General features: G+C 42.1%; 1 protein-coding gene across 1 annotated transcript in view; it reads left to right on the top strand.

The window, feature by feature from the left end:
• Window positions 1–13,096, top strand: part of POLN (DNA polymerase nu) — a 161,319-nt gene that overhangs the window by 97,390 nt on the left and 50,833 nt on the right. The window contains exons 15-18 of the mRNA XM_057502043.1: window positions 7,587–7,644; window positions 8,657–8,734; window positions 9,630–9,744; window positions 10,789–10,815. Of these exons, the coding sequence (XP_057358026.1) occupies window positions 7,587–7,644; window positions 8,657–8,734; window positions 9,630–9,744; window positions 10,789–10,815 (278 nt within the window). The remainder of the gene's footprint in view (window positions 1–7,586; window positions 7,645–8,656; window positions 8,735–9,629; window positions 9,745–10,788; window positions 10,816–13,096) is intronic.

Genomic DNA, 13,096 nt, shown 5'->3' on the forward strand with positions numbered 1-13,096 from the left:
CTTAGTTTCTCTGTGTTGGAGATAAACAATGTCTCTCTCCGTGGCTTCCATGAAAGTCAGAATAATCATCTCTGGCAGATGCCGTCATGAGCATTTCCTGTGTCTGCCTAGAATAATCACAGGCCATCCTTGAACTGCTTTCTGTTACCAGAAGATGGGCTGTGCTGGCTGCCAGTGGGACCCTTCATGAAAATCTGAGTGCCATTTCCTAAAGGAAAAGGAAGAGTGAGTGCTTTGGCCCGAAATAACTGGTATCCTCCACACGTGGCAAGATTATGGTCCATGTTCTCCCTAGTGGTCTGGCCCATCTGCCCTGCTCTGCTGTTCCCACCCTGCCCACACCAGGATTGCCCTGACGGACTGCTGCCTGAGCAGCTCTGCCAACCTCCCGGCTCAACCTGGTCCTTCCATGTCCCCAGTGTCCTCTGCTCTCTATTGGGTCGGCAACCTTGGGGGCGCTGTGGCCCTTCCTGGCTCCCTTCTTCCTCCTCTCTCCTCTGAGCCCGCTGTACACACTTGCCCTGCCCCAGCTGCTTCGCCTCCCACTGGGTGTTCAGCGCTCACATCTCCCTCTTGATTCAGCTTTCCTGCAGGCCTCTCAAAAACAGAAAAAATAGAAGTGACAGTGATTTCACCATTTAGACCAAACCTATCTCAGTTCTCTTGGCTGTTCAGGGTGGTGATCCTGACCCTCTTAGCAGGTCCCTGAGTCCCGGGCATCGCCCTTCGCTGCCCTTCTTCTCCCACAGCCTTGGCCACCTTGGCCTCCCCCTCTCAGGTCTCTGCTCTCCAGACAGCCCACCAGCCTCCCACCCAAGGGCCAGAATACTGCTCAGATGGCAGCCTGATTCTGGACTTCTCACAGCCTACAGTCACTTCCCGAGTTCTCAGACTCCTAACCTAGTCCACCCCTGATTCCTTCTCCAGCCCCATTTTCTGTGACTCCCCATTCATTCAGCAGACATTTACGGCACACTTGCTGTGTGCCAGGCTATTCAAGGCTGTGCTGATGTACCAAAGCCTCTATGCTCATGGGGGCTGGGAGCTGGGGGACTGAGACAGCTCTCAGGCTGTGTAAGTCATGATGTGGAGGTTGATAAATGCTGTGGAATATGCAGGGCCAGGGGACGGTGCAAAAGCACAGGGGGGTTCGGCTGAATGCACACAGAGGTGGCAATGCGACAAAAGCTTTGGGGTGGCGAAGGAAGGGGCCATGCGGACGTATGGGTGGGGTGTCCCGGAGGGGCCGCTGTGACGCATGAGGCCACTGACTGCTCGCAGCTCCACGGGGTCCACGTTAGCCCAGCGCCAGCTGACATCTCGGGCATGCCCATGTGGCCTCAGCCTGTTCTATACACCAGTTGTCCCCTCTCTGTTATTACTGCCATGGTTTTCCCTTGTCTTTTCCCTTTGTATTCTGAAGAAAAGTTACCCCAGGAAACGTCCGGTGCTCACAGACCTCCGCAAGCAGCAGAGCGCTGGTTTGGGCAGATCTGGGCCCAAGCTCTGGCAAGTTATTTAACTTCAATGTATACATCCTCAGTTTTCACATCCATGAAATGATAGAAATCATACCTTTTTTGCCGAGTTACTGTGAAAATTATCTTTTCTATTTTCTTCATTCAGTGTATCTGTGGATTGTTCCTGTGAGCTAGTTCACAGGTACTGAGGACACAGGGGCAACACCACAGGCACAGCCCTGGCCTTGGGTGGCTGCGTGCTGGGAGAACATAGTTTGTTCATTGTTCCCAACGGCCTATCAAAACCAGACATCAGGACACACAAAGCAACTATGCCTTTCTGAGGAAGAAGATGGAAATGGTAACTACTTGCAGGCATCGTGCTGCCAGACGAGGCTGGACTCCCCACTGGACTCCCCAGGCGAGGGGGTGGCCACCCACGCTGACATCACATGGTGACGCCTGAGTGTCCCCGTGTGTGAAGGCCACAGAGCACTCGGGAGGCGCTGCTGCCACGAGAGTCGTGGACAAAGGGAAGCCGGATGCCCAGGGCTGGCTGTGAGCCTGGGGAGCGTCTGCTGTAGGATTCCATCCCAGAGGTGCCAAGGACACATGGAAAGGGCGGGACTGCTATCACTGTTTCTGTATTTCTGCCACTTCTGGGGGTTGCATCTTTGGTTTGGAAACTGTGGTCAGTCGCTGGACTGGTGACAGTGCCAAGGGCTGCAGTGCCTGAGCAGAAAGGCCATGGGATGGTGCAGCTCGGGGAGCCACCTCCTCCCTCAGTGGCTAAATCTGTTCCTTGCTCGGCATTTTCACTTACAACTACTGACATCTTAACAAATGGCAAATCATAAACTTAAAACATCACCTCTGCACCTTGCCTTTTGTAGAAATGTGAAACAAGGGTGTTAACATTGAATTTTTCTAGATCAGTTCTCGTTTTCTTATGAACACACTCAAGTTCACCATGAGAACAAATGGTCAGAGGGTACCCAGTCTTTATAACTAGTGTCTTTTCTCTGCAGCCACTGTTGGGAGCCTCGGGCGGCACAGAGGGCTCAGTAAAGCTGAGGAAAAGGGAATCAGGCAGAGCGCGGGGCATCCCCCACCGGGGTCTCGGTGCCCTGGAGAGCCTGCTGTGTTCATTCACACAAGGGGTCTCGAAGTTGTGTATACCTTTCCATGTTCTCCCTAACAGCAGAAAACTTTAGAGAGATAGACCCTAGAGAATAAAGCTGTCCCAATTTGCTTTCAGTTCAAGTTTGGGAAGCTTAAAACAATCCTCTGATACATGGCCACACTGCTGTGTGCTCGCTCCAGAAGGTTCAAGATTTTCAGAGACATGGTCCAGCCCAGTGCACACTGACATTCATTGAACACTATATCCGAAGACATGAATGAGTTGGCAAGCTCTTCACTCTGCCATTCTGGAAGTGCCTCTCATTGCTGAGTTTCTAAAGAGTTCTTTATATTTTTTGAATTCAGTGTGATTTGCAAAAACTTCCCCCTAGATTGAGGCTTGCTCTTCATTCCCTTGACAGTGTCCTTCAAAAACCAAAGGTTTTTAAGAGTTTGATGGAGCTAAATTTTTCAATTGTTTTCTTTTATGGATCATACTTTTGTTGTGTATCTAAGAATTCTTTTGTCTAACCCAAACTCATAAAGATTTTCTCTTAAGTGTTCTCCTAGTAGTTTTAGAGTTTATATTTTTTCATTTAAATCTATGATCCTTGAATTATAGAATCAGTTTATTGATAGTTATGAAAAATCCTGCTGGAATTTTGGTCAAGATTGTGTTGAATTTATAGATCAATCTGGGGTCATTGGCACATTAATACTGAGTATTCTAATGCTTGAACATGGTATTTCTTTGCATTTATTTAAGGCTTCTTTGATTTCTTTAATCAGGATTTGTAGTTTTCAGTATACAGATTTCTACCTAGATATTTTGGGGTGCTATTACAAATGGCATTATTATTTAATTTCAGTGTTCAGTTGTTCATTAGTAATATATAGACATACAATTAATTTTTGTATATTGACATTTTATCCTGATAAAGCCTTGGTTAACTCATTAATTATTCCTAGGAAGCTTTTTTTGTAGTTTCCAAGGGATATTCTTTACAATAATGTCTTCAGTGAATAATGACCATTTTATTTCTTGCTTTGTACTGTATGCTTCTGATTTGCTTTTCTTGACTTACTCTGCTGGCTAAGACCTGCTATGTTATGTTGAAAGTAAGTCTGGGGAGTAGACATCCTTGCCCTGTTCTTGATCTTAAGGGGAAAATGTTGACTCTTTCACCATTTAGGATGATGTTAGCTTTAGGTTTTGACACAGATTCTCTTTATTATGTTAGAGGACTCCCTTCTATTCCTAATTTGCTGAGAGTAGTTTTATCATGAATGGATATTTAATTCTGTCAAATGCTTTTTCTGTATCTGTTGAGATAATCATGTGATTTTTCTTCTTTATTAATATAACATTGATAGATTTTTTTAAATGTTGAACCAGCCACAGCTGGGATTTGTGAGATTAATCCCACTTGGTCGTGATGGATGGTCCTGTTGCTGGATTTTATAATACTTGGCTAATATTTTGTTTAGGATTTTTTGTGTCTATATTCATGAAGGATATTGGTTTATAGTTTTCTTTAAATGTCTGTCTGGTTTTGCCATCAGAATATTATTGGCTTCAATGGGCTAGGAAGTGGTCCCTCTTTTATTTTCTGGTAGAGGTCATGTAGAATTGGTACTATTTATTCATTAAATATTTGGTAGAATTCAGCAAATTTCTGGGCCTGGAGTTTTCTTTCAGAGAAAGTTCCTAACTACAAAGTTACATTTTTGTAATAGAGGTAGGTTATTCAGATTTTATATATCTTCTTGAGTGAATTTTGATAGTTTGTGTCATTCAAATAATTGGCCCCCTTCATCTAAGTTGTTGAATTTATGGGCATATTTTGGCTCCTAGTGTTTCTTTATTGTTCTTAGTGTCCACATGATCTGTAGTGATATTCCTCCTTTCATTCCTGAAATTGATCATTTTTACCTTACTTTGTCTTTCTTGAACAGTTTGGGTGGATTTTATTGGCCTTTTTCAAGAACCAACTGTGGAAGTCATTGGTTTTTCTCTATTGATTTTCTGTTTTCAATTTCATTAATTTCAGCTTTTTATTATTTTTCTTTACTTTCATTGGCATTAACTTGCTCTTCTTTTTCTAGTTTATTTCAGGTAGAAGCTTAGATTATTGATTTGAGATGTTTCTTCTTTTCCAAAATAAATATTTAATTCTATAAATTTCCCTCGAAGTACTGCTTTAGCTATATCCTGTAAATTTTGATACCATGTGTTTTCTTTTTCATTTCATTCAACATATTTTCTAAATTCCCTTGAGACTTCACTTTGACTCCTGGCTTATTAAGATGTTGTTTAATATCCAAATATTTGGGAATTTTCTAGGTATCTTTCTGTTACTGATTTCTAGTTTATTATGGTAAGAGAACATATTTCAAAGGATTTCAATTCTTTTAAATTTGCTAAGGCTTGTTTTATGACCTATGGTATGGTCTATCTTGAACAGCATTCCATGTGTACTTGAAAAGAATGTGTATTCTGCTGTCTTTGGATATAGTGTTCAATGAATGTCAGTCAGGTCAAGCTGGTTGTGTTGTTCAGGTCTTCTGTATCCTTGCTGATGTTACCTCTACATTTCTACAGATCACTGACAGAGGAGTATCTAAGTCTCTAAGAGTAATTGTGGATTTGTCTATTTTGTGTTGTAACTCTTGCTTTGTGTATTTTTAAGTTCAGTTTTTAGATGTCTACACATTTAGAATTACTACATTTTCTTTATAAATTTACCTTTTTGTCATTATGTAATATTCTCTTTATACATGGTATGTTCCCTTCTTCTGAATTCTTGTCTTGTGTTAATAATCAGTGTTTATATGACACAGCTTTTCTCATCCATTTACTTTAAATTTACCTAAATAATATTTAAAGTGTATTTCTTATTGACAACATATAGTTGGGTCTTATATTTGTGCAATCTAACAAACTGTGTCTTTTAATTGGTGTGTTTAAAATATTTAAATTCAATGTGATTATTGAGATGGTTGGATTTGAATCAACCATTTTATTTTTTTGTTTGTTTCTTCTGTTTTTTGTTTCTCTGTTCCCTCTTTCCCATTTTCCTTTCAACTGTTGAGCAATTTCTAGTATTCAATTTCAATTTATATATTGGATTTTTGGCTACATGTCTTTGTATAAATTTTTTAGTGAATGATAGTATTCATAGCAACTTTTAGTATATTTTTAGATTTAATATTTTGCCACTTGATAATATTTTATCAAGTAAGCTGTAAAAGACTTTCGTTGAAGTTTCTTTACTTTCTCCACTTGCTATTAAATATTGTCATATGCATTATATCAATATACATCATAAATACCCCCAGAAAGTGTTATAATTTTTGCTTTCAATACTTTTAAATATTTTAATGAACTTGAAAAAATTGCCTATGATGCTTATTCAGATATAGAAGTTCCAGGTTTCCCTTTGGAGACATTTCCTGTCAGCCTCAAGAACTTTCTTTAGCACTTCCTTTAGAGCAGGTCTACTGCTGACAAATCTCTTCATTTTTATTCACCTGAGAATGTCTTCAATTCACCTTCATTCCTGGCAGATATAGTTTGCTGAAGAGAAAGTTCTAAGTTGGCAGTTCTTGCAGCACTTGAGATCTGCTGTCCCACTGCCTGTGGTCTGTGTGGTTCCTGATGAGAAACCTGCAGCAGCGGACTGTTTTCTCCTACATGTGCTGGGTTGTTTTGCTCTGGCTGCTTTTAAGATGGTTTCTATCTTTGGTTTTCAGCAGTTTGATTATGATGTTTCCGGACCTGATTTTCTTTTAATTGATACTGTTTAGGATTGTTCAGCTTCTTTAATCTGGAAAACATGTCTTTCACTAAATTTGGGAAATTTTTAACCATTGTCTCTTTAAGCATTTTTTTTTCTGCACAAATCTCTTTTTTCTCTCTCATGGACCAAAATTACACAATGATTTTGTACTTCCAGTATTACCCATAGGTCCCGGAAGTTCTGTTCATTTCTGTCCCTAATACTTTTCTTCTCTCTTTTACACTGGATAGTTTCTGTTGATCTGTCATCAAGTTCACTGGCTCTTTTTTTCTGTCATCTGTATTCTATTACTGAGCTTATCATGTGAATAGTTGGTATTTTTGTGAAGTGTTATGTGATCGTGTTGTACAGAAATCTTGAGAGCCAGTAGCTTCATTTTGCCAAGTTAAAAACTGAGAAGGAGGAAGCCTGCCTTGCCCCTGAGGTTGCTGAGGCTCTGGAGTGTGTTGTCTGAGAAGCTCAGCAGTTTGCACTGCTGTACAATTCATCAGGTCTAGTCAGAGAGTCGAGACCAGCTAACATCCAAGGAAATCATTACCAGGCAAAGCAGAGTATCATTGTTCAAGGTACTTCCAAGCATCAAAAGGATATTGTAACAGAAATTCTTATGACTTGAATGTGGATACAGGCTAGATGCCAGCCGGCCATTCAGTGCGTAGCTGTGACCCAGCACTGTCGCCCCATGTTGCAAAGCTGTGAAGGTGCCTGACAGACAGACCTAGAGGATTTCCAGGAGATGCAGATGCATTTTCCACCAGCCCTAAGGCTGCAGATTCTAAGACTGAGGCTGGTGCCAAATGCCAAGAGCACTAGAAGAGGGGAAATGATCCAAGTGGAGAGACCAGAATGTTCATCTTAAAATACATTTTAAAGGAAAGCATAACATTCAACTGTTTGGGGGGGTTGGCACCCCTAACTTCCATGTTTAAGGGGTCAACTGTAATTATGATAAGGGTCACACAGACTAAAGTAAAAAAGAATTGTTCTCATATTTGCTGATTATACTTTTTGGTGCATACCCACCAAAATTATATTTCAGTATCACACAGTTGTATTAAGTAGTAATAAGCTTATGCATACTACACTGGATTAGTCATTTTGCTAATGGTTAATAATAAGATGTAATACATTTAAATACCCTTAAATGGCACAGATTAACTTGAGAGTAGATGTTTCAGATAAAACTATTCTTTTTTATTAACAGAATATCCAAGGTATCTCCAGACACCCAATTCAAATTACTAAGCCTCAGAATTTCAAAGGTAACACACTTGTTTCTACTTTGCTAATGTCTTGCGTAGCATTTTTTTTAAACCTACAAATGTTTGTAGCTGCTTTTGTGTATAACTAATGGTTTGCTCTCCTGAAGCTCTCCTCTGTGTTTGCATGGCCAGGATTAAAATATACTTTGAAAAATAAAGCACAGTTAAAGTGATACGGTACCTCCCTTTTGGGAGTTTACAAGTTAAAATAGATAATAATTACACAAGGAAAGTAGCTCCCCTCCTACCATCTCTCCCCCACTGACTTCCCAATAAGGAAAAAACAAACAAACATACAATAGAACTGGCTGAAGTTCTATTAAAGTCTGAAAATTACTGGAAATGTTTATAAAAGCATACTAACACTCTCCTTTCTTTTAAGCTATTCCCTGAAATACTGATGGTTACATGTTTAAAAAAGAAAAAGGTCAAATCTGAGCAGAGAAGTTCTGCAGCCCATCCCCAGCAAACCACTGCATCCCCAGGGGTGGGACTCCGGCCTCCGTGGCTTGGGGAGCCGATTCTGGAAGGTTATGGCAAAACAATGGAGCATTGAGCAGTTCATTTTAAAATACACATAATAATATTTAAATAGGACCCATGGAAGGCGATATAAGCAACTTTGTCTCCTACTACCCTTTAAAATGTGTTCAGTAGGAAAATCTTAGAGTTTGTGTTTCCCCAAAGTTGGTCTTCTGGTCATTGGGACTCAGAGAATCTCTAGATTGCTCTTATTTGAAAAATTCAAGTCTCAATATCTGGGCTTTTCTCATTAAGAATTCTAGACAGAACAGAAGATTTTAACAACAAAAAATCTAGTTTACTTTCAGTAGTAATATGTTACTTTTAGATTACAGTGATTAAAAAAAATAAAAAATCAGACATCTAGACTCTTGACTTTAGAATCATGTTAAAATAACTTTGTACGAAAAGAAAAAAAACTTTGTATGAGGAATAGCTGTGAATCAGCTTGCAGCCAGAATCACCAAGTGCTCTTGCCATGATGATTCAGGTAAGGAAGGCGAAATCCTCACCGTATCCCCAAGGACCATGTTTGTCTCATCCAAAGGCTGCACCTTCCTAACGGCAGGTATGTGATGGTAGAGAGGTGCTATAGCTCACCTTCTGTGTTTCATACAGTTCAAGTATTTAAAAATAGAATAATTCAAAGGTACTTGCAGAACTCATTCTTTAAAATAAATCCTAAAGCAAATACTTATGTGAAGCAAAGATTTCTTATGCACCGTAACTGAGGACAGCCCTGCTCCAGGCCCTCGTTTTGCCTCGGCTAGATCCGCGTGGTCCCACGGAGGCCACTCCTCATTCTCTCCGGTGTCCTCAGCACACACAGTGCTCTGCCATGCTCGCTGGCTGCAGCCATGCTGGCTGCTCTGCTGCCCTCCCGCAACTGCCAGTTCCATCAGGCCCTGCACAGGACCCTGTGCCCCAGATGGCAGCTTGCTCTTTCCTTCGCCACCCCATGCCTTTGATCAAATGCCATGTTCCTGAGGAGGTGTGCACTGGCTATGCTACTTATAATAGTGTCCCTGCACACACACACACTCACCCTCGTGTTTCACCTTCTGACATACCAAATAATTCACTCAAATTGTCTCCCTCTCCTAAAATGTAAACTCCACAAGGAAAAAGATTCTTGTCTGTTTTGTTCACTAATGTATCCCAAACACACAGCCTGGCACACATCAGGCCCTTTATAAAATACTGATGTGCAGAATGAACAGATGAATGAGTAGAGCCCACCCTGGAGGCACTGCCAGCTTCACAGACGGCAGAAAAGGTCTTTTGGGCTTGCAGGCACAGGGATGTCCAGAGGCCGTGGCCAAGGACCCTGGCGGACAGGAGGTGGGGATGCTGGCCTTGACGGCACAGTGCGGAGGGAAGGCAGGGGATGGGCTGGGGGTGGGTAGCAACAATGAGGGACATTGTTGGTAGATTCTGAGTTAATGCAGAGCCATATCTAACAGACTTTTCACAGATTGAATTGCGCATTCTTGCACACTTATCTGGGGATCCAGAACTTCTGAAGTTATTCCAGGAATCTGAAAGAGATGATGTGTTTTCTACCCTGACTTCGCAGTGGTAAGATATATGATCTCACAATAGTATCAGATCTGTGGAATGCTGACATGATTTTAAAAGCCTGAAGTTATTCCAAGGCTATTTTCATAAGGAAGATATTACAATTTCTCTAATAGTTAATCATTTTGAAAAGAAGAGTATATAATGAGGATGCCAAGAGTTTCTTAATCATGAAAGACCTGAGAGCTCTAAAAAATAAGTCAATAGATAGAGAATGTTACAGAAATATTAAAAAAAAATTAAAAGTGCCAGTCATGCATTCCCTCCAGATGCCAATGAAAGATGCCTTGGGACAAAGTCGGGCTTAAAGCGTGGCTTTGGAAATTATGTTTATGATGGCAGTGGCAGGGAAGTGGGTAAGAGCCAAGGAGCGACAGAAGCTCATCCCAGCAGAGGGGGTACCCTGGGTGGGGAGAGCGAGCACCAGCCTCTAAGGAAAGAAGTAGGAGCCGGGGCCAGCCCCTGAGCATTTGCCTGGAGTCCTGGCCACCTGCCTTTGACCAGGGACCCTTGTCATTACCCTCCCACCCCCCCACCTGCTATCTGCTCTGTCCATGGCGCCTGGCCCTTCCCCCTCACTGGCCTCGTCATCCCACTGCCTTTCGATACACGTGACCTCACCCTGACCCACTGAGCCCTCACCCTCATCGTACCCTATGCTTTCTCATGCCTAGATCTCACGGAGGCGTAGCCTGGGCTCCTCTCTGACCCCGAGTTCCTCACCCCGACTCTGTTGTCACTGGCCTTGCTGCCACCCTCCGAGTGCACTCCAGCCCACACTTCCTTCCCGCAGCACACCACATGGTGATTGTTCCACAGTGACATGCAGTGTCTTCTGCTTCTGTCACATCCTGGGTGCTCAGTAAGGGCCTGCTGGATGGATCCCTAGGCAAACGAGGATGTCGTGGAGCCCCTGGCCTCTCCACTCAGCCCCATCAGCCTCCCGCTTAGGAGCTGGTATCCCCTTTGGTTTCTCCCCAGTCTGATGTGTGTTTCTAGCCCTGAGTGATCCCCAACATCTGCTTTCTCCTCTCTCACCTCCAGGGTGCTAAAGAAAGTCACAGAGTGGTGGTAAGTGGGTGCATTGTAAATGTGGGTCATCTGACCTAAGGGGACCCTCAGTGGGCTCTACTTATTATCTCATCAGCTACTACAAACTATTTTTTACTTGAAATATCTACTCTTCTCTCTCTGTCTTGAAGAGAACCTTCCCTTTTACTTGAATGACAAAGTAGAGGGCCTCAGACAGGAGCCCCTGTGTTCCTGCTCTGAAGCCCCTGACATGCCTCCATGTGCCACTGTATGTCTTCCTCTCAGTCTTAAAGGTTCCTTTCTCAGAAGAAGCAGCATCCTCTATTGCCAGGAGCAACTGTGCATTGCATCTGTAAGTGTGCCACACTTTAGACATTAGTGTGAATGGCACCTCCTAGAGTTGTGCAGTGCACAATGAGCACAACCATACATGGCAGTCCTCATCCAGAATCCTTCTATTTTCCATTTTTACTCTCGTGCTGTTAAAATCCCCTTGTTGAATTCCACCTTCCCCTCTACTGAAAAAACAACTATCTAGGTTTGCCTGTAGGAAATCCTATCTTTCACCCCATTGAAGCCCTTATTTATTATTTAGGAAACAAAAAGAGTCTACACTTACTCCCTATTTTTCTCACTGCAGGCTCATTCTTGCTTTTCTGCACAATCTTTCATTTTACCTTCTTAAGCTTTTCCTCTTTCAATTTGAAGCCTGGAACTCCTCTCATCTATGTCAATGATTTCCTTTCTTAAAGGTGCAATTGGCAGAGGTCCAGAGCCAACACGAGCAGGCTCAGACCCTGCCCACCCCACCCCCAGCCCCAAAGCTCTGCAGTGGTCTGTGTTGATGGCAGCACTGCTGACCGTGGACCACCTTCAAGTCCCAGAGGCACCTCCGGGACCTCTGCTCCTGGAGAAATGCTGTTCTCCTTGGTTTGCACCACTTCTTCTTTTTAAAATTGAGATATAATTTACATACCATAAGATTCACCTTTTTAAAGTGCAGTTCAGTGATGTTTTGTACATTCACAGGGCTGCACAGCCATCGCCACTCCCTTCAGAGTGTTTCCATTGCCCCATAGAGACACAGCACCCATCAGCCATCACTCCCCGTTATTCCCTCCCCAGGAAAGCCACCAGTCTGCTTTTGGTCTCTGCGCAGCTGTCTGTCCCGCACATTCTAGATCAGTGGGATCATACAGGGTGTCCTTCTGTGTCTGGTTTCTTTCACCAAGCAGTGTTCTCAAGGTCCATCCATGCTGTGATGTGTATCAATACCTCATTTCTTTTTATGGCTAAATAATACTCCATTGTGTGTAATAATATTTCAGTATAAACAAGCAAATAGTATTCCATTTGTTTATCCATTCATTAGTTGATGGAATTTGGGTTGTTTCTACCTTTGGATGTTATGAATAAAACTGCTATAATATCCATATACAAGTTTTTGTGTGGATATACGTCATTCATTTTTCCCAGGAATATACCTAAGAGTAGACCTGCTGGATCATATAGTAATTCTATGTTTAACTTTGGTGTGTGTGTGATAAAATAGCATAGCATAAAAATTGCCATCTTAACCATTTAAAAATGTACAATTCAGTAGCAACTATATTTAATTTTTTGAGGAATTGTCAAACTAGTTTACAAAATAGCTACAACATCCCACTGCTGTCAGCAGTGTATGGGGTTCCAGTTTATCCACATTCTCATCAACTCTTTGTACTGTCTTTTTCTCTCGCCGGCCTGGCGGTGAGAGGCAGTGGCTCACTGTGGCTCTGACTCGGTGCCTCCCCGAGAGCCCATGGCGCTGAGCCTCTTTCTTGCGCCAGCTGCTTGCCCCTCCCTTCTTCTCTTTTCCCCTGTCTGCACCTAGAGCACAAGTGTTTCGCCTGCCCAGCTTCCTCTGTGTGCTTCCTCCCAGGAGGTGCTCTTTCCTCTGTTTACTCTTCTTCCAATTAGGATATAAGATAATACAGAATTTTTAAAGCATGTAATAGATTTAATAACATCCCTGTCCTCTCTCCAGATGTAAGGAAAGCAAGAAGAAGAAAGGAAATAATAAAAAAAGAGAAGAAATCAATGAAATTGTAAGTGGAAAGCAGTGGAGAAATCAATGCAACAAAAAGATGATTCTTTGAAAAATAAATAGAATTAATAAAATGACAAAAACAGAAATAGAGAAGACAAAAATAATATCAGGAGTGGAACAGAAGATAATTAATACAGACCTGCAAACATCAAAAGGATAATAAGGGAATAATATAACAACTTTATGCTAAAAAAATCCAACAATTCAGATGAAATGGATCAATTTCTTAAA

This window comes from Manis pentadactyla, chromosome 5 (assembly GCF_030020395.1).
Source record: "Manis pentadactyla isolate mManPen7 chromosome 5, mManPen7.hap1, whole genome shotgun sequence".
In the NCBI taxonomy this organism is placed as follows: Eukaryota; Metazoa; Chordata; class Mammalia; order Pholidota; family Manidae; genus Manis; species Manis pentadactyla.